Here is a 21,615-nt window from a genome sequence, read left to right as displayed (position 1 = left end):
TTCGTTGTAAAGCAGACGCGTTGGCTTCTTTCAAATAAGCGAACAGAGGACAACCCTAAAAATAAATCATTTTTATCCAAATTTAAGAGAATCCAAACATGGCAACATTCATATATAACAAGAGACATCAAGTCTTTGTGATCCTTCCTCAAATTCCCTTGTCATGCTTAATCATTTTCCTGGGAAAGGTCTGATCTTTCTTTCAGATTCATTTTGCCCGGACAGGGTTTGGATCTGAAAGGATCGGTCAAAGAGACAAGATCAATCTTTCCTTGGGGGTTACATTGAAAGGGTCTGTTTGTTTTGTCTGAGAATCAAGAAGGCAAACGAAAAAAGAAAGAAAAGAAGATGATGAAGTTTTGTCCTTGTTTCAGCAATCCACAACAACTACCTAACTCGCCTAGAGATTCATTTGATGAAGGTCTTACAGGTTATAGAGGCCATAGCAATAAGCTTTTTGCTCTCTTCACCTTTCGCTCACGCGGAAAAGGTATCCGTAAACGTTGTCTCTTTCTTCACACAAATAAATCTTCTCAAGTATTTGATCATCGTTTTGGTTTGTGAACATGGTCACATGCAGGAAGCTCTAGGCAGAAGTACATAACGGAAGAGATAAAGAAATATGGTAACGTGAAATCAAGCGGCAAAATCTTCAAGTTCAAGGAACTAATAGCTGCAACAGACAATTTCAGCATGGCGTGTATGATTGGAGAAGGCGGTTTTGGAAGAGTCTACAAAGGCTTTCTCACCAGTCTCAATCAGGTCTTTTTTTTTTTTTCAATTTCTCAATCATCTTATTTGCGTGTTGTGCACGTAATTGGTTTAAAAAGTTGCTAATTTTGTTTTGTTTTGATTGAATGATGAGAAGTTTAGGTAGTGGCTGTAAAGAGACTTGACCGGAATGGGTTGCAAGGAACAAGGGAGTTCTTTGCAGAAGTGATGGTATTGAGTCTTGCTCAACATCAAAACCTTGTCAATCTCATTGGCTATTGTGTTGAAGACGACCAACGAGTCCTCGTTTATGAATTCATGCCTAATGGGTCTTTGGAAGATCATTTATTCGGTAAACAGTTATGAACCTTTTCATGTTACATCATTTTGATGATTATAAGCTTATACATTGTGACCTAAAGTCTTATTTTGTTATATCAGACTTGCCGGAAGGGGCACCTAGTCTGGACTGGTTCACGAGAATGAAGATAGTGCACGGTGCAGCTAAAGGGCTCGAGTACTTGCACGACTATGCAGATCCTCCTGTGATCTACCGCGATGTCAAAGCTTCAAACATATTGCTGCAATCGGATTTCAACTCGAAGCTATCGGACTTCGGCTTAGCTAGGCTTGGACCAACTGAAGGCAAAGATCATGTGTCCACTAGAGTCATGGGAACATACGGATACTGTGCTCCTGAATACGCGATGACCGGTCAACTCACTGCTAAATCCGACGTCTACAGTTTTGGTGTTGTCCTCCTTGAGGTTATATCCGGGAGACGAACTATTGATGGGGATAAACCAACCGAAGAACAAAACTTGATCTCTTAGGTACTCACTTACATGAAAAGTCTTGTTGAACACGTTTTTGTTGTTGCTTGAGAAGCAAGAAACGTATTGATGTTTTTTGTGGGTTTCATTTGCAGGCGGAGCCATTGTTGAAAGATAGGAGAATGTTTACACGGATTGTGGATCCGAATCTAAAGGGGAATTACCCATTAAAAGGATTGCATCAAGCTCTAGCAATTGCAACAATGTGTTTGCAAGAAGAAGCAGAGACTAGGCCATTCATGGGAGATGTGGTCACAGCACTAGAGTTCTTGGCTAGGCCTATAGAGGTTGTTGATGATACTACTAATACTGATACTACTAATACTGATACTACTACTCCTGCTCCTGTTTCTGTTACTCAGACATCATCACCTGATCCATAGCAAGACCCATCTCAATCCTTCTAATCATTTCTTTTTTCTTTCGTTTTCTTTTAACTTAAATCCCAAGAAAATAATTAGGACTAGAGTTTGATATCAATCCTTCTAATCATCTGATGCAAACAAAACAATTCATTGTAATGTGGTGTAATACAGCATTGAGGGAGATCCCATCATGTGGTTTACCTTATTAATCTCATACTGTTTTTTTTTAAGTCGAAGCCAATCATCATTTCTTTTCGCGTTGAAAATTATTTTTATTCAAAAATATCAATGTTCTAAAAACGCCGCATCCATTAAGACGACCATCGGTCAACCGAAACAATTTTTTTAAATCTATTTTAATTGTCTTAAATCGGTTTAAAACATCTAAAAATCAGGAGAAATTATGAAAAATACCGCTCAGTATTATTTTCCATGTTTACACTAACCACTTTTATCCTCGGTAAAAAACATTTATAACCATAGGGTTACCTAATCTAAATTTAGGGTTTAGAGCTGAGGGTTGAGGTAGGGTTTCTGGAATGTGAAATTTAGGATTCTAATAATTATATAAATAAATATTTAAAAAATATAATTTTTTTTTTGAAAATAGTTTCAAAAATAATTTTCGATTTTCAAAAAGAAATTTTGAAAAACAAAATTAAAAAAACTATAAAAATGTTCGTATTTGAAAAAGTATAATTTAAAAACATAATTTTTTTATTTTTTATTTTTTATTTTTTTATTTAAATAATTTTTTATTAAGTATATAGAAAACAAGGATATAAAATTATTTTGCCACTTAATGATGAATGTATTTTTAAAAATGTCTATTTAATGATGGTAAATATGAATAATGACACTAAGAAAGTGGTAAACATCAAAGTTCCCCAAAAATCAATATAAATCGGACTAAATCAGTCTAACTGAGTCTATATAAATTAAATCAAATACTATTAAAGTGGATTACAACTAATTTATTTATATTATTTTTACCACCAGTTTGTCTATCAAGTGGTGATATTTTTCTTTTAGCTCTAAATTTTTTTTCGGTGTAAGTTGACAATTTTGTCTCAGTTATTTTTTGTGTAAATAATTTTTATATTTCAATAACCAAAAAAAATAAAAAATCTAATATATAAATTGTATAATAAATAATTTTTTTTTGTTTATGCCTATTGCCTAGGCTTTGATGAATCTGACTTGACACTAATGCATTACAAAGTTTAGTTACCTTACAATAGACATGCACTGGAAATCATGAGACAAATTATGTATAAACAAAGATGAAAGAAGTTTGGAATTTAAAGATATTATTAATTTTAATACGGCAATGCTTGGTAAGCAGCTATGGCGTCTGATAAAGAAGCCAGATACTTTATTTTCTAGAGTTTTCAAAGGACGGTACTACATGAATGCCTCACCCCTGGAACCGATTAAATCATATTCTCCGTCATATGGCTGGTGGAGTATTATTTCAGCTAGATCTCTGGTTAGCAAAAGACTAATCAAAAAGATGAGATCAGGATCATCAATATCAGTATGGAACGATCTGTGGCTCCCAGCCACTCGCCTGAGACCAGCAAATAAAAACCATCATAACTTTTACCCAGACCTTACAGTGGACTCACTCATTAATTTAGTTTCACGAACTTGGAATTCACAGGCAATTCAGACTTTAGTGGACCCTCAGGATGTGAAGATTATTGAAAGCATACCACTGAGTAGGACTCTGTTGGTGGATAGGGACGGTTGGCACTTCATAGAAAATGAGAAATACACAGCCAAGTCAGGATATCATGTAGAACGGGTTTACCCAGATAAGGATGCACCACCAGTAATGTATGGACCCTCACTGGATATGTTGAAGGCGTATTGTTGGAAAGTACGGTGTCCACCGAAGTTAAAGCACTTTTTATGGCAATTGGTGTCAGGATGTATAACAGTTAGGAAAAATCTGCGTGCAAGGGGGATACAAGGGGATATATGTTGTGCCCGTTGTGGAGCTTCAGAGGAGTCAATAAATCATGTGTTCTTTGAATGTCCTCCAGCACTTCAGGTTTGGGCGTTATCAAAGATCCCATCAAATCCAACTATTTTTCCAGCTGGTTCTATATTTACAAATATGGATCACCTTTCCTGGAGAGTTCTTCCGCAAATGGATGATCATCAGTTTGCATGGATACTATGGTACATTTGAGAAGGAAGGAATAATAAAATATTCGGTAATTTGGACATTGATCCCAGTGAAACACTCAAACTGGCGGAAATCGAATCAACACTTTGAGCGGAGGCACAGTTGATGAACACCCAGAGGGCAGTACAATCTACAGAGGTTACGATCCCAGGACGCTGGTGTTTTACAGACGGTTCTTGCAAAGAAAATGACATTTTCTCTAGACAAGGTTGGTACAGTACTCGAGAAGGTTTTGATGGTTTGATGGGGGAAGAAATATCAGGGCTAGTCTTTCTCCGCTTCATGCGGAGGTGGAACTGCTACTATGGGCAATGAAATGTATGAGGAACTTACGTCAATTTCAGGTTACGTTTGCAACAGATTGTTCTCAATTGGTGAAGATGCCTACAAAACCAGAAGAATGGCAGTTTTTGCAAGTTATTTGGAAGATATCAAGATCCTGAAAGAAATCTTCCTCAGCTCAATTGTAACATCCCGGGCCCGGCCCAAAATGAAACTCAAGTGCTGGAGGCCCAAGAAGGAGAAACCCTAGACATGACCCCTTCCACTTCTTATAAAAGGGGAAGCCCCCTTAGGGTTCAGCCACAAGAGAGACAACAAGCGAAGCCTTACCAGAGCAGAACCCCGCCGCCGCCTCTCGCAACCGCAGCCCCGCCTCCGCCGAAGCCTGCCGCTGCCCACCGGCCGCGAAGCCCGAGCCGCTGCACCCGAGCACCTAGCCGTCGCCTCCTTGATTCGGTTTCATGCAAGCAACTGAGATCTGAACCACAAGGTAAGACCGGGATCTCTAGTTCTATGTCATTGGGAATGACGGATCCTAAACCCTCCTCTCTCTTGTTAACCCTTCTTATGAACCAGATTCCAAGAAGTGACCGTCACTCCCACTTTAAATCCAGATCTACCACTGCAATAAGCTAAGGTGAGGACTTGGTTGTGAACTTGCCTCATGTAGAGTAACCAATGGGACTTAGTCCTTTGTTAATCAGATCTAGAACTTGTGTGTATGTGTTGATGTGATATGTGATTGATCTAGATGTTATGAAACGTAGTATGTGTGGTTGTGATGAAGTCTTAGGCATGCTAGGTTGTCAACGAAGTGATGATAAGATGTTGAGACGTAATGTGAATGGATAAGTGAATGACGTTAAGGATAAGTATGGGATTTGGTGATCATATAGAGTATAAGAGGTGTGCGCTGTGGGGTAGAAGTTATACGCTAGGCACCCATATGAGCTGTGGGGTAGTGTCCAACGGGGCACCCACAGGTTATGGGGTAGCGGTCTAGCGAGGGCTACCCACGGGGAATGATAAGACGAGCCAACCGCGAGAGACGGGATATAAAAACGTGCATAGTAGGTGTCATTAGTTCATGGTCGGGTGTTTGATTTTCTCATAATAGATCTTATTAACTCATGACTTGTGATTGCTTGCTTCTCTTGAGTTGAGTTTGTGGGTTCCCAGAACCTGCCCTCACTGAGTAATCCGTACTCACCCCTCTTCCTGCAGGTATGGCCAAGAGGGAGCAGGAGCAGAAGTTCGTATGGTGCAAGTGTTTTCTCGAGTCTTTTCTTTATTTCCAAACATTTTCCTTCAGATTTCGTTGGATATTTCAGTCTTTAAGTTGAGTTCGGATTTATGTAAGACTATTTGGGTTTTAATAAGAGTTATTGAATCAAATGAGTTGTATTATGGTATTTGATAAGGATCACCGGGCCAGGACCGTTACAATTGGTATCAGAGCCGGTTAAATCCACCCGGTGCTGTCCCGGGTGGGTAAGGGAAGGGTTGGGTAGAAGTAGATAAAAGCCGGGTTTGAAAAGAACTTCTTTCAAGTGTTTGTAAAAGCATTTTCAAAAGATTGGTTTGACGCATGTCGAAATAAAAAGCACCACTCGGACCGAAACTCCTAGCTTACTCGGTAGGCAAACGAACTTGAGTAGAACAAAGCCTAATACTCCTTCGCTTGTCAACAGGATGCCTCCCAAGAATGCCAGAGTTGCAAGGGCAGCCGCGACCGAACGAGCAGCACGACGGGTCACTAGGTCTACGACTCAAGCCTCCAGCGAGGCAGAAATTCGGAGTATGGCTGCACCTGTGAATGAGAACCCAGCAGAAGGACCAAACGTAGTGAATGCAGCGATCCTGGCGGAACTGCAAAGGTACCGAGACGCCTATAGGGGACAACTACCCAATGGTGAAGCCGCAACAGGGGCAGGCCAGAATCTACCACCACCGCCACCACCACCCTCGGCGGCGCCTGCAGTGGTGCACGCCTCAGGCCCCAACTATTGGGACATGATGAGGCACATGAAGAATATGCAGATGGAGTTTTTCAACGGAAAGGCCGATGCAATTGCCGTGAATAATTGGAGGAGCTAACTCGAGAGGAATTTCGTTTCTGCACGGTGCCCACCCGAGTTCCGTAGGGATCTGGCCATCCACCACCTCAAGGACGACGCACTAGTGTGGTGGGAGGAAGTGGTTGAAAGAGCACACGGAATACGTCTGACCTAGGATGACTGCCTGGAAGCATTCAATGGGAAGTATTTTCCCTTGGAAGCTATGGACGATATGGAATGCAAGTTTCAGGACATCCGTCAAGGGACAAGGAACGTGAGAGACTACGGGGACGAGTTCAACCGACTCCGAAGATTTGCGGGTCACTACCTGAGTGACCACGATTTAGTCTGCCAGTTCCTTAAGGGAATGAGGAAAGAACTGAGAAACAGCTGCAACGTGCGGGACTACCGTGATGTCCATGAACTGATCAAGAAGGCCTCTGAACAAGAAATAGGACTTGAGGAGGAGCGGCGACAAAACCAGACCTCCCAGAATCGGGGTGCCAAACGGCCCCGGGATGCACCGCCCCCGACCGAGCCTGCCCCGGCAAGACCCCCATGCGGAAGGTGTGGACGGTTCCATTCAGGAGAGTGCAGGGCGGGAGCATGCTACAACTGTGGTGAGCACGGTCACATGGCGAGGGATTGTCCGAAGGATAGACAAGCCCATCGAAGAGGCTGTTATCGCTGTGGCCAGGAAGGACACATGTCGTGGGATTGTCCATTACAACAAGGAGGGAATGCGGGAGGGGCGCAACCCCAACAGCAGAGAGGACCAGCTGCAAGGCCACGAGCGTACGCAGTCGAGGGTCATGATGGAGCCAAACCAATCGCGGGGTCTTTCGCGGTCGGAGCTGTGACAACATTCACTCTCTTCGACACTGGGGCAACTCACAGTTTTGTAAGTCCCAAACTTACACGTGAGTGGAACTTTAAGGGGAATTTCAACACCATTGTGACGGAAGTCGAGACTGCAGGAACAGAGAAAATGGCGACGAGGGGAAGGTACGAAGAGGTGCCGGTGATCCTCGCAGGAGTGAACCTACCCGGGGACTTACTGGAGCTAGAACTGGGGCGATACGAAGTGATTTTGGGAATGGATTGGCTAGCACAACATGGAGCTGTAGTCGAATGTGCCAAGGCATGCGTTCGAATACCGCTAGATGGGAGACAAATCGTGTACAAAGGAATCAGAACCAGGACCGGGGTATCCGTAATATCAATGTTTCATGCCGAAGAAGCAATCCGGAAAGGAGGAGAAGCCTTCCTAGCCATGATAGAAATGGTGGGGGAGACCGAAACACCAGAGCTGAGAAGTATTCCGGTAGCGGCGGGGTATTCAGATGTGTTCGAACCATTACGCGGACCCCCACCTCACCGAAATAATGCCTTTACGGTTGAGCTAGAACCCGGAATCGCCCCGGTTTCCAGGGCCCCCTACCGATTGGCACCGGCAGAGATGGCCGAACTTAAGAAACAACTGGAAGAACTAGTGGAGAAGGGATTCATACGCCCGAGTAGTTCGCCATGGGGTGCGCCCGTGCTCTTTGTCAAAAAGAAGGATGGGAGCCTTCGACTGTGCATTGACTACAAAGGATTAAACAAGGTAACCATCAAAAACAAGTACCCCCTACCCCGTATAGACTAACTCATGGATCAGTTGGAGGGGGCCACATGATTTTCAAAGATCAATCTTGCTTCGGGTTATCACCAAATTCCTATTCACGAAGGAGATATTAAGAAAACGGCTTTCTGTACCCGGTACAGACACTATGAATTCGTAGTAATGCCCTTTGGGCTGACTAATGCTCCGGCGGCTTTCATGGGATTAATGAATGACATTTTCAGAGATTATCTGGACCATTGTGTGATCGTCTTCATCGACGATATCCTGATTTACTCCAAGAACCGGGAGGACTACGAACGTCATTTGAGTATAGTACTGGACAAGTTAAGGGAGTAGAGATTATACGCTAAGCTTAGCAAGTGCAGTTTCTGGCAACGTAAGATCGGGTTCCTAGAGCATGTGATTTCCGAGGCAGGGATAGCAGTGGACCCGGAGAAGATTGCAGCAATCACGAAATGGCCAACACCGGGTAACGCCACCGAAGTTTGAAGCTTCCTCGGATTGGCAGGATACTACCGTAAGTTCGTTCTAGGGTTCGCCACAACAGCAAGGCCACTCACCCGACTTACGGGTAAGGAGGTTAGGTTCGAATGGACAGAGGTTTGTGAGGAGGGATTCAAACAACTAAAGGAGATACTGACTAGAGCCCCAATACTAGTTCTACCCAAACCTGGGGTGCCATTTGTGGTCTACACCGATGCATCCGGAGTTGGAGTGGGATGTGTGCTCATGCAGGATGGGAGGGTGATCGCCTACGCGTCCAGAAAACTGCGGGAACACGAGACTAATTACCCAAGGCATGACCTGGAGTTAGCAGCGGTGGTATTCGCACTTAAGATCTGGCAATCGTACCTGTACAGAGAAAAAGTGCAGATTTTCACGGATCACAAGAGTTTGAAATACGTCTTCACTCAAGGGGACTTGAACCTACGACAGCGCAGGTGGATGGAGCTGTTAGCAGATTACGACATGGGCATCGATTACCACCCCGGGAAGGCAAATCTGGTGGCAGATGCCTTAAGCCGGAGGAAATCAGATGTTTCCAGAGCCAGGGAAACTCAGGAACTTGTCACGGCCCTAACGAACCTACACCTCTGTGCGACGACAGTAAATGAGGAGGGCGTCGGGTTGGAAGTCGTGGAACAAGCTGATCTCTTGAGTCGCATCAGTAAGGCTCAGCAAACGGACTCCACTCTCCAAGGGATGGTCGACAAGGAGGTGAGTGGGTACTGTACAGTCGGGAATGGTACTATCCTGTTTAAAGGCCGAGTGGGCGTACCTCATGGAGGAAACTTAAGGGACGAGTTACTGGCGCAGGTCCACCAGTCGCGATTCTCGATTCACCCAGGACGGACGAAGATGTACAAGGACCTGAAACGGTACTACCATTGGGAAGGAATGAAGAGAGATGTTACTATGTGGATAGCCCGGTGTCATACCTGTCAGTTGGTTAAGGCAGAACGTGGAGTCCCGGGAGGACTACTGCAAGACGGCTCATTTTCTGCCCATACGAACCACCGATAAGACCGAAGACTTAGCACGAGAATACCTTCGCACGATAGTGAAGTTGCATGGGGTACCTGCAAGCATAGTATCTGACCGGGACCCAAAGTTTACCTCAAACTTTTGGCAGGCTTTCAAGAAGGCATTGGGAACAAAGGTTCACCTTAGCACCGCCTACCATCCCCAGACGGATGGACAATCTGAGTGGACCATCCAGACACTTGAGGACATGCTGAGGTCGAGTGTCTTGGAATGGGGAGGTAAATGGGGCGAGTATCTACCACTAGTGGAGTTCTCTTATAACAACAGCTACCACGCGAGCATTGAAACGTCTCCTTACGAAGCGCTGTACGAACGACCCTGTCGAACCCCTTATGTTGGACCGAAGTGGGGGAAAAACGAGATATGACTCCGGAATTAGTCGGAGAAACGATTGAGCAAGTGGAACTCCTCAAGAAAAGATTGAAAATAGCCCACGACCGCCAGAAGAGTTACGCCGACAAACACAGAAAGAAGCTAGAGATTGCAGTAGGGGACGAAGTATATTTGAAAATGAGGACCTTCCGAGGGAGTGACCCAAACCGGAAGATGAAGAAGTTGAGACCCAGGTACATGGGCCCATACGTGATAAAAGAAATGATCGATACAGTCACGTACCGGCTTGCACTACCGTTGGAATTGTTTGATTTCCATGATGTATTCCACGTCTCAGTGCTACGGAAGGTTGTACGAGAACCCGAGCTAATCCTGCCGCATCCACCTGCAGATGCGCAACGTAACCTGTCGTTGGTTAGCAAACTAGTAAAGATTGTGGATGAAAAGGAAGTGGATAACCGTGGACGGAAAGAAAAGATGGTGCTTGTTCGCTGGCAGAGGGATGGGATCCACGAGGATGTGTGGGAACCGGAGTTTTATCTGAAGGCTAACTACCCCGGGATATTCGAAAATGTTGATAGGAATCGGGGCGCGATTCAGAATTCGGGGACGAATTCCTTTCTAGTGGGGGAGAATTGTAACATCCCGGGCCCGGCCCAAAATGAAACTCAAGTGCTGGAAGCCCAAGAAGGAGAAACCCTAGACATGACCCCTTCCACTTCTTATAAAAGGGGAAGCCCCCTTAGGGTTTCAGCCACAAGAGAGACAGCAAGCGAAGCCCTGCCCGAGCAGAACCCCGCCGCCGCCTCTCGCAACCGCCACCCCGCCTCCGCCGAAGCAAGCCGCCGCCCACCGGCCGTGAAGCCCGAGCCGCCGCACCCGAGCACCTAGCCGTTGCCTCCTAGATTCGGTTTCGTGCAAGCAACTGAAATCTGAACCACAAGGTAAGACCCAGATCTCTAGTTCTATGTCATTGGGAATGCCGGATCCTAAACCCTCCTCTCTCTTGTGAACCCTTCTTATGAACCAGATTCCAAGAAGTGACCGTCTCTCTCACTTTAAATCCAGATCTACCACAGCAATAAGCGAAGGTGAAGACTTGGTTGTGAACTTGCCTCATGTTGAGTAACCAATGGGACTTAGTCCTTTGTTAATCAGATCTAGAACTTGTGTGTATGTGTTGATGTGATATGTGATAGATCTAGATGTTATGAAACGTAGTATGTGTGGTTGTGATGAAGTTTTAGGCATGCTAGGTTGTCAACGAAGTGATGATAAGATGTTGAGACGTAATTTGAATGGATAAGTGAATGACGTTAAGGATAAGTATGGGATTGGGTGATCATATAGAGTATAAGAGGTGTGTGCCGTTGGGTAGTAGTTCTACGCTAGGCACCCATAGGAGCTTTGGGGTAGTGTCCAACGGGGCACCCACAGGTTATGGGGTAGTGGTCTAGCGAGAGCTACCCACGGGGAATGATAAGACGAGCCAACCGCGAGAAGCAGGATATAAAAACATGCATAGTAGGTGTCATTAGTTCATGGTCTGGTGTTTGATTTTCGCATAATAGATCTTATTAACTCATGACTTGTGATTGCTTGCTTCTCCTGAGTTGAGTTCGTGGGTTTCCAGAAGCTGCCCTCACTGAGTAATCCGTACTCACCCCTCTTTCCCCAGGTATGGCCGAAAGGGAGCGGGAGTAGAAGATCGTATGGTGCAAGTGTTTTCTCGAGTCTTTTCTTTATTTCCAAACATTTTCCTTAAGATTTCGTTGGATATTTCAGTCTTTAAGTTGAGTTCGGATTTATGTAAGACTATTTGGTTTTAATAAGAGTTATTGAATGAAATAAGTTGTATTATGGTATTTGATAAGGATCACCGGGCCAGGGCCATTACATCAATGATCATTCATGTACCACAGACGAAAAATTCAAAAGCGGATAGCCTAGCACGCAGTGTCAGGAGTCAACCGTCTTGCATCGTTCACATGGATGCGGAGTCATCCGTTTGGTTTACTGAGTCAATATGAGTCTGTTTATGGTGGTGACAAAAAAAATATTTTGAACTTTATTAATAGATTAATATCACAATTTACTAAAAAATACTAATTGGCAAGAAATAAAATAATTTCACAGACACCAATTTGGAACTATGGTAATGAATAAACAACATAAAAATGGCAAAAGGATGATGTTACCTTCTCTTCTCCCAAAGGATTTATTTCTTTTGACCATCTTCTTCAGTATATTCTTTATTTACATTCAAAGAAAACTATTAGAATTCTGTATTTCTATCTATTGATCAAATTTCAAAACAACAAATAAACAAGATGAAACGACACTTTGGTCCCAATTGGGGATTAGGTTGTTGAGACTTTTACTCCTTATGAAGTTTCTACAGCAAATATTTAACCAATCAAACTTTTTTGATACGTTCACGTTATATAAAAACCAACATTTAATGGCTTTATGTTTTTTTTTTTTTTTGCAAAACTTTTGGTGCATTAAACTAACATAAGAGTGGTAAGAGTACAAGGTTTGATTTTCGCTTATGACACTAGTAGATAGAAATGTTGAGGCCTTGTGGCGATGAAGTTTTCAGGTGGCGCGAAGGACCAAAGTTGAGATCCATATGTTGCCGATTGCTGAACCGCCGTAGTGAAGGTTGTCAGATGGCGCGTAGACCCAAAGTTGACAAATTGTCACTGATATGTTATGGATTTTACTAATGTTTAGCCAAAGTATAATTCATTTTTTAGAATCTATTATATATGTTTGAAGTCTATTTTAGCATTTTTCAGGTGTAAGGTGTAGGTGTCCTTTGAAGCATTGTGGAGATTATGAAGCATTTTGAAGCTTTAAAAATGAAAAAAACTCGTATCTGTTCAAAGAAGTCAGAAACGAGATATATAAAGAGTGTCGATCGATACTATCCTTAGTGGCGATCGACATCCGCGCGAAACTGACCGACTTTATTTTTAGAAATTAGGCTTGTGCACAAATTACAAAATTACCTCTTGATGACTTTATATCTAGTATTTATAGTTTTAAGCCATTATTTAGGATAAGATGTTTTTTTCCAATAAATTTATGTAGAAGCTTTATAGTTTGGAGGGAAGATCAAAACTCATTCAGAGATTTGTACTGAAAATCTAATATCTCTTACTCTATCTATTTATGCAATTCATGCGATTCAAGAAGCTTTAATGCTAGAAGCCGCCAATACTCCTAGAAGAATGATACGTGTAATGGCACCAGATGAGTATGGTGTTTACAGAGACCAAGAGAGGAACACACGAGCTAATGTTGGGAGAATCATAAATGTTTCTAAGGCTGATATAGCAGAAATTTTTGAGAGGTGCTGAAAGTGTAGGAAGACATTTTCTAAGCCTACCACATAATGAGTAACATTTGAAGCTTGGTTGTCCTGAATCTTGCTATTGGAACCCACCTGAATTTACCAGGTGAGATCATGTTGAAGAGATGATTGCTGAAGTTGTTACAGCCCAAGAGATGATGTTTGATGATTTCTGTAGAAGGCTGGATGAAAATTAATACCCTCTCAACAACATTATTGGATGGTTGAGCAAATGCATGGAAGAACTGGAGCTGAAAGTGGACCGTGCTATTATTCAGAGACAGCAAGAAATAATAACCAGAGGAGAAGAAGCCATAAAAATCTTTGTTGGTACCTGGTTCGAGATGAGCAAGGAAGATGTTGAGACTTGTGTCCCAACAAGTACTCATTTACCTCCATACTAGCCAAAACCTCCAAAATGTCAACTAAAGACCATAAACAAGAGCTGAATGAGAGAGAACCACAGGTAAGTTTTAAATTTGGTTTTATTTTCATTTATTACTGATTTTTCAAAATTATTTTATTTCAGGTCAAAAAGGATACGAGGAAGACAAGTCTAAATAAGCATCAACCGACACCTGATCAACGTCAATCGACAGATCACAAGTATCGATCACCACTTTATTTTGTCAATCGACACTAGCATCAGAAGGCAGATACAACTGTTTCTCCTTGTTAAATTTTTACATATGATTTATTTTTAACCAATTTTATACTGTACTGTGGACAATGTTTTTCTAGTTTAGGGGAAGTAGTTACAAATATTGTATTTTATTTTGATTTTAGTGTCAGTTCTATTGTTTTAGTGAGTCAAAACAGAGGCAGTTCAGGATGATGAATCTTTTCAACTTTATTTACTATCTAACGACTCTCTAGCTCAATTCTTAGATTTATCGACTACAGGGTGTACTGAATGGAAACACCAAATTGGATCACCTGCTAGTAATATCCACACCTACATAGAATGTCTGAAGGAACCAAAGTTGACTTCCAACCTTAATCAACAACAAACACTTGTTTTGGAGCTTGGTATACACTGGATCGGATTCCTCCTGCAAGTCTGGAAGGTAAAAGTCAGTGTGTTTCTAGTTCCCCTCTCACCTCTCTTCGTGATCTAAGAAAAAAAAAGATTGAGATGATTTCCAAAGATTTAAAGGGATAGAAAAATTTCATGCGACCCCATTATCCGCTTACACTTTACAGAGCTGAAAAAGAGAGAAAAAAAAGATGAACATGAATGATACTGTTCATCGAGAAAAGAAATAAAAAATAAAGATTCGAAGATAGAAGAGAGAGGAAATGAACCATAGAAGAATGCCTGTGTATTCAGATCCTTGCTTGAGTAAGAGTCCATGTGTTCAGTGACCGATACTCCCAAGATTTAGCCAACACCTTTATTGCAGAAACGAGGCCAGTAGAGAGGTATGCCAGGCGCTATCAGTTTAGCTGTGGGCTGGTTGCTAAGCTAAGGTTAAAGTACATGGAAGTTCCTTTGAATTTGGCATTTATTCGATGTGGCTTGCAACATTGCAGAAGTGGATGTAGTGTTTTTAAAGAAAGGTGAATTCGTGTGATTTTCAAACATCTTTCACATGACTATTTTATGTTTTGCTTGAGGGCGAGCATATGATAAGTCTGGGGGAGTGGATATACTATGAATTTTATTAATTTTTAGCCATAGTATAAGTTTTTAGCCATAGTATAAGTCCTTTTTAAAGTCTATTATTTGTGTTTGGAGTCTATTTTAGAGTTTTTTCATGTTTAGGTGTGTTTTGGAGCATTGTGGAAATTATAGAGCATTTTGGAGATTATAGAGCATTTTGGATCTTAAAGATGAAGAAATTCGTAGCTGTTCAAAGAAGACAGAAAAGAGATATAGAAGGAATGTTGATCGATACTATCCTTAGTGTCAATCGACACCTGCGTGAGACAGACCAAATTTATTTCTAGACATCGGGCTTGGGCCAGAAGTTTCCACAAATCACAAGATTACCTCTGGCCGAGTGATATACTACGAATTTTACCACATTCTATGCCATAGTATAGGTCCTATTTAATGTCTATTACATGTGTTTGGAGTCGGTTTTAGAGTATTTTCAGGTTCATGTACGTTTTTGGAACTTTGGAGATTCTGGAGCTTTTTGAGGTGCACGACTGTACAGACGCGTCAGAGGTTTAGCTATGGATGGAAGCCTTACCACTGTGCGATTGAGCTCATCTTTTGAAACGAAGCAGTTGTTTGAATAGCCAAGTATGAGAGTGGGACTCTTTTAATTACTAGAAATTCCTGTCTTTGATGACACTTTGGTGAATCCAACCAGCCCAAACCGAATCTTGCTTGAATAATAGCATCCTCAAGAGCCTCATGAGGCATGTTTTATTCCAGACTACAAGGTTCTTGAGATTACCGTTTCCAAAGCAACATTGGTGATTTCCTTCAGTTGACCCCTTCCAAAAGTGAGTCACAAAGATAATTCATTTGTGAAATAAATTCTTTCGGTATAACAAATGATGCACACCAAAAATTTAAGATCCCGAAATAACTGAGTTTCTTCCAACAAACGAAACCGCTTTGCTGACTATTACCCATTTTTGCTTCTATTTTGCTGCAAGGGCTCGCAGTTAAGGAGTGCGAGCTTTTTAGTGTGAGAGGCAAGAAATGATATTTCATGGGGAGGAAACCTGGGAAATACCCGATGAGGAGACAATGAGGCGATCTCCGCGGCTGAAAGACCAGCTTGGAAGAAGCAGGATTTCTGAGTGCTGATGGCAAGGCCTGAAAGCATCTGAAATTCAGAGAGTACTGAGATAACACCATGGAAGAGAGGGAGCCATATGAGAAAATAAGTAAATTATCAGCAAAACAAATGTGTAAGTTTTAAGTCCTTGCATTTTTGGGTGATAGCTAATAATCCCATCTTCTGCCGCTTTGTTTAGGTTATGAGAAACGATTCTTATAGCCAGTCTGAATAAGTAAGGGCCTAATGGGTTCCTTTGTCAGAGTCCATGATTACCACGCAAGAAGTCGTGAAGGGAGACATTGATGTCCACCGAATATGCTGGAGAAGTTAAAAAATATTGACCTAAGAAATGAAAGTTGGAGGAAAGTTGAGGGTAGTGAGTCAAGAAAGGACAAAGTCCCATTTAAACGAGTAAAAAACCTTTGAAATGTCATCTTTCAAGGTCAGTCCTTTAGAACCCATGTTTTAATGATCTCCACTCAGAATCTTTGAAGCTAACAAGCAGTTTTTCAAGTAGTAGCCTTCCCTTAATAGAAGAAAAATAATTTTACATAATGATATTAGGAAGAAGAGGCTTAACCTTTTCCACTAGAATCTTTGAAATGACTTTATAATTTTTTTTACATTATGAGATTGGTTGATATTGATATTAGTGGCTATGAACTTGGATATTAGAATTAAGATTGTTGAATTCATTGCAAAAGACATGTCTATGGAGCTGAAGAATCTGAGAATGACCGTAGTAACATTGATATCACTCAAATTACTCTAATGAGTGATTTACTCGCTCAAATAAAAGGTTTAGTTGTAGTACTTAGGGATCAAATCCACAGAGACTCTAAGATTAGACAATAGATTTGTAGTCTTCGAAGTAATGCTAGACCGTTATGATTAAAGCAGTAAATAAAGCTAAGGTTTGGTGAACAAGCTAGTTGTTCAGATGATTGGTTTTAGATTTTAAAACAATTAAATAAGAATAGCTAGATTCAGGTGATTTCTCACGTATGATAAGTATGCCTTATATGAGTTATTAGGGGTTTATAAATATCAATTGTTCTTGAACTCAAACTTAAGTTATAATCTATCAACTTTCATTTGTCTAGATCTCAGATTTCAACTTCCGTTTGTTAATCATGAGAAAGTGTCGATTGATGTTCTATATGAATATCGATCAATACAATTTTCAAAACGTCGATCGATGTAACTGTCGTTACGTCGATCGATGTTTATTCTAGCAGGCTTTACGAATGGGTTTGATAGGTTCTCTAATCTCCTAGACCAGCTTCCGTGTGTATCTAGTTAATTAGATCATACTAGTTTAGTTTCAGGTAATTAACCAAGCTTCTGCTTGTGCCAATTAATCCTAAGATCTAAGTTCAGGGTGATCAAGCCTAGACTTAGCAGTAATAACAACTAGATGAAGAACTATTTAATATCCTAATTAATATTCATTTCAACAGTACATAGATCAACCTTTAAAGAACCCTAAATCTAACAGTAAGACTACTCAAACATATTCATTAGAAACATTACGATGGTCTGAATAATACTCAATGATATAAATATGAAAAGCAAACAAAGTAGAGTAATAGAACAAGCGAGCTTAAGATCTTCTCTGTTTATGAAGTTCAGATCGCTCTCTCCAATCCTAAGCTCTCTTCCTAAGTGTAGAAAATGATTTCCTCCAAAAATGTATCTCTCTAAAAGTCTGTGTCTAGGTAAAACATGAAAACCCCTAATAAATAGCCTAACCGGCGGCCATGGACTTAAGGTGCAAATCTTGGAACTTCTGGGTAAAAATCGTAATTTCCTCAAGTTTTCTTCGCGGATGGCTCGCTGTAGATCGACGTTGATATTGATCCGTCGATCGATATTTTCTTCAATAATCGACTCTGGTTTGATGTTTTTGGCAATGCTTCCATAAAACCTCCAAATTGCCCCAAAATCACTATTTTACTCCAATAGGTACTTGAACCTGTAAATACTCTAAAAGACTGCAAAATGCATATAAAATACTCTACAAACATATGTAAATCATGGGTAAAAGTGGGTAAAATCCAAGGCATATCAGCTCCCCGAGATTTATCATTTTGCTTGTCCTCAAGCAAAATATAGAACAATAGTCTAAATCATCACCTATATTAGCTCTATCAGACAATCCAAACACATGTGAGAGTTAGGCAATAGATAGTCTCAAGTCCTAGCATGATAAAATAAGTTCGAGCATAAATCCTAATAGTCTGAAAAATAAAAATAAAACATAAGTAGATAAGGGATAGAAAGATGAAGACTAGTCCTCATCGGTGTCATCCTCGGCGGCATCCTCTGGCTGGCGTGAGGGTCCTGCAGTGGATGGAGATCGTGCATGCACCCTCCCTCTCGTAACGTAGCGGCACTATGACACTCTCGCCCAGATGGTGTGAAGAGCGTCCACAACAACGCGCTGGAAATCGCCATGATCACTCATGAAAATGTCCGGGATGTGTGGGAAACCGGGGACGTCTGGCTAGGGCTGTGCGGCTGCTGCTCCGGGTATGGTGCGCCAGGTTTTGATGGAGGATGGGGTCTAGATGGAACGCAAGCCTGGTGACGTCGCCGTCGAATTCTGTAACCGTCTGCTGAGGTAACTCAAGCAGATGTCCACTGTCCTCGTCCACATAGCTCCAGTAACATCCCTCTTTGAGCCACTGTGTGCTCGTGAGGTGAGCTGCATCTAAGAAAAGTCTAGTCCTTATGACGGTGACTCCATTCATCCTGATGCCCAGGTGCCTGAAGATAGGAGTAATCAAGCTCCCCACTGTCTCCCTCTTGGTGCTCGTGCCCTTCATCGGCTTCATCTTGAGCTTGGTCAGATACTCAGCAAACACAGCTCCTAAGTTGACCGAACGGTCCTCCATCGCGTCCTGCAGATCGCCAATATCCACCAAGTCTCTCACTGACCTGAACAAAAGTGTGAGTTCCTGTACTCGCACTTTGTTCGGCTCCATCTTGCACAACAGTGTGTTGGCAAGGACCTTGATGAAGTAGCGCAGAGTAGGATGGCGAATGTCAGTCTGAGTCGCCGTCCCTGATTCGAAGTGTCCAGAAGCAATGAGTCCCCATAAAGCTGACTGTCCTGGAAATGCGGGTACTGCACAGTATATGTTGTTGCGGCACTCAAATCCGTAGATGTCACAGAAAATCGGCAGAGGAATCATGTGTCTGATGCCTAGGATGAAGAAGGTCAGAACACCCTCGCTTGCCCTCTTCACCCATTCGTTGGCGTTGCTGACCTGCACTATCTCCATGAACTGCCTCACCAAATCGGGAGAGAGATCGTGTGTGTTCGTTGCCATGTGGCCGACACCCAACTCTGTGATCATCTCCTTCACGTCGCTCTCGAGTCCTAGCTGCCTCACAAAGTCCCAATCGATGAAATGCGTTGGCTCGATAGTCACATCCTGCCAAGCGTGGTAGAAGAGGATGTCATAGTCATCCCAATCATAACAGAATTGGCGATGGGTGCAATCTCTGCTCCTAGCTAACAGCAGTGCGGGGATTAGCGTAGCTCCCGAATTTCTGAATGTGATCCTGCTCTCATTTTGGCCAAGGATCCCGAGCGGGGATCGGTTCTGGCTGCGTGCAGGAGGTCTAAGCATTGTCATGGCGTCTCTTTGTACTGCGTTTGATCATCTGCATTCGAAGAAAACAAATGAAAGCAAGAAGCTAGCGATGATCATACAACAGTGGTCGATGTCGATCGATGAAGCGATCACGACATCGATTGTCGGTGTGGATGGATAATCGATCGATGTATAGCTAGGAACATCGATCGATGTTCATCCGCAGAACCTGAAAAAACTCAGTCGATCGCAATTTCAACAATTTAAGTTATGGATATCAAGACGAACTCCCGAAAATTATTCCCCTATTTTTCTATTAACCTAATTCGTTTTAGAATGCACACAATCATCAATCCTAGCTAAATTTCCATATCAACCCTAGAGTATGCAAAAGATAGAAAATTTAGAGCTCACACCTTGAAATCTGGTTGTTTTAGTGAGCTAAACAGATAGACGATTGAAAATTACGTAGATTTGGTGGAGGACTAATCGAAATCGGTTGAGAGAAAGGAGAAACATTGTGGGGCGATTGTTTCGAAGGGTTTTCGGGTTCTAATTTTTTGTTTTGTTAAGTGTCGAGTTATATAGTCCGTGACTCAACAACTGGCGTCGATCGATGCAGTGATTCCGTCGTCGATCGACGTTTCAAAAATTTTGATTTTATATTGTTTATATGTTGTATTATTCTTTTTATTATCGTTATATAGATATATATTTTATTTTATATATATATATATATATATATAATTTTTTGAAATCTAATACTAAAATATTTAAAATTAGTGGTGGGTTGCCTCCCACTCAACGCCTATTTTAAGTCGTTAGCTTGACTTTTAGATGAAACTAGTCAGCAATTGGATTATCCAGTCGCAGAGTTCGACTGTCCGGTATGAGTGCTTTGGCTCAATAGTGTTTAACTCTTTTTCCATTTACTGTGACTTCATTTCCTTCATTACTTATCAGAGTAATAGCTCCTTAAGCTCTAACTTCCATAACTGTGAAGGATCCGGACCAGCAAGAACGGAGTTTTCCAGGAAATAATGTCAGTCGGAAATTATACAGGAGTACTTGGTCATTTGGCTCGAAGTGTCTGGATATGATCTTCTTATCATAATAGGCTTTCGTCCTTTCCATATACAGCTTTGAATTTTCATAAGCAAGGTGTCTAATGTCGTCTAATTCATTTAAGCTGAATCAGTCTCCTTTCTGCAGCTGGTTTAATGTCGAAGTTGGTCAGTTTTAATGCCCAAGCTGCTTTGTGTTCTAACTCGACCGGCAGGTGACAAGATTTTCTGTATAGTAAATGGAATGGTGTGGTACCTAATGGTGTTTTAAACGCTTTTCTATAGGTCCAAGCGCGTTATCTAACTTTTTAGACCAGTCTTTTCTAATGGTTCCTACGTTCTTTTCAAGGATTTCTTTGATTTGGCGATTGGAAACTTCCACTTGTCCAGTTGTCTATGGATGGTAGGGTGTGGCTACCCGATGGTGAACTCCGTTCTTTTTGAGCAATCTATCGAAGGATCTGTTTATAAACTGGGTGCCACCATCGCTTATTTCGACTCGAGGAACTCCAAATCTCGGAAAATAATGCTCTTGAAGAGTTTGATAACAACTGTTGCATCATTTGTCGGTGAACCAATGGCTTTAACCCATTTAGACACGTAGTCTACAGAAACCAGTATGTATTTGTCCCCATACGAAGAAAGAAAGGGGCCCATGAAATCAATGTCCAAGCAATCAAAGACTTCTACTTCTAGGATAAAATTATGTTCCATTTCATGTCTTTTGCTGATTTTTCCTATTCGTTGGCATCTGTCGCACTGTGCAATGTATGCATGAGCATCGCGAAACATTCGTAGCCACCAAAACCCTGCTTGTAGGATTTTTGGTACTGTCTTAAAGGCTTCAAAGTTTCCAGCATAGTCGGAACCATGGCAGTGAAATAGAATGTCCGTAATTTCAAT

At 41.9% G+C, this 21,615-nt stretch overlaps 2 protein-coding genes and 1 pseudogene across 3 annotated transcripts; all 3 read left to right on the top strand.

The window, feature by feature from the left end:
* Positions 1-124: 124 nt before the first annotated feature.
* On the top strand, positions 125-2,136 carry LOC106390620 (annotated as a pseudogene). The gene is made up of 5 exons (XR_007322774.1): positions 125-490; positions 581-762; positions 874-1,063; positions 1,153-1,544; positions 1,640-2,136. The product of XR_007322774.1 is annotated as a probable serine/threonine-protein kinase PBL23 (transcript).
* Positions 2,137-4,637: 2,501 nt separating this feature from the next.
* LOC106393059 (serine/arginine repetitive matrix protein 1-like) lies at positions 4,638-6,482 on the top strand. The gene is made up of 3 exons (XM_013833811.2): positions 4,638-4,875; positions 5,807-5,876; positions 5,990-6,482. The coding sequence occupies exons 1-3, from the start codon at positions 4,638-4,640 to the stop codon at positions 6,480-6,482; spliced, it is 801 nt and encodes a 266-aa protein (XP_013689265.2).
* Positions 6,483-9,977: 3,495 nt separating this feature from the next.
* Positions 9,978-11,076, top strand: LOC106393058. Its single transcript, XM_013833810.2, has 2 exons — positions 9,978-10,520; positions 10,978-11,076. Exons 1-2 carry the CDS (start codon positions 9,978-9,980, stop codon positions 11,074-11,076), a joined length of 642 nt encoding a protein of 213 aa, XP_013689264.2.
* The last annotated feature ends 10,539 nt before the right edge of the window (positions 11,077-21,615 follow it).

The sequence above is a fragment of the Brassica napus genome, chromosome C4 (genome assembly GCF_020379485.1).
Source record: "Brassica napus cultivar Da-Ae chromosome C4, Da-Ae, whole genome shotgun sequence".
In the NCBI taxonomy this organism is placed as follows: Eukaryota; Viridiplantae; Streptophyta; class Magnoliopsida; order Brassicales; family Brassicaceae; genus Brassica; species Brassica napus.
The sequence above is the reverse complement of the archived record's forward strand: the minus strand, read 5'-3'. Positions and strand labels throughout refer to the sequence as shown.

Excerpts from the sequence above, each read along its gene's own strand:
- LOC106393058 (XM_013833810.2), top strand. The coding sequence starts at position 9,978 with ATGACTCCGGAATTAGTCGGAGAAACGATTGAGCAAGTGGAACTCCTC. Across the intron at positions 10,521-10,977 it reads ACCCCGGGATATTCGAAAAT|ATTCCAAGAAGTGACCGTCT; the intron begins GTTGATAGGAAT and ends CTTATGAACCAG.
- LOC106393059 (XM_013833811.2), top strand. The coding sequence starts at position 4,638 with ATGACCCCTTCCACTTCTTATAAAAGGGGAAGCCCCCTTAGGGTTCAG. Across the intron at positions 4,876-5,806 it reads ACTGAGATCTGAACCACAAG|GATCACCGGGCCAGGACCGT; the intron begins GTAAGACCGGGA and ends GTATTTGATAAG. Across the intron at positions 5,877-5,989 it reads CCCGGTGCTGTCCCGGGTGG|CACCACTCGGACCGAAACTC; the intron begins GTAAGGGAAGGG and ends CGAAATAAAAAG.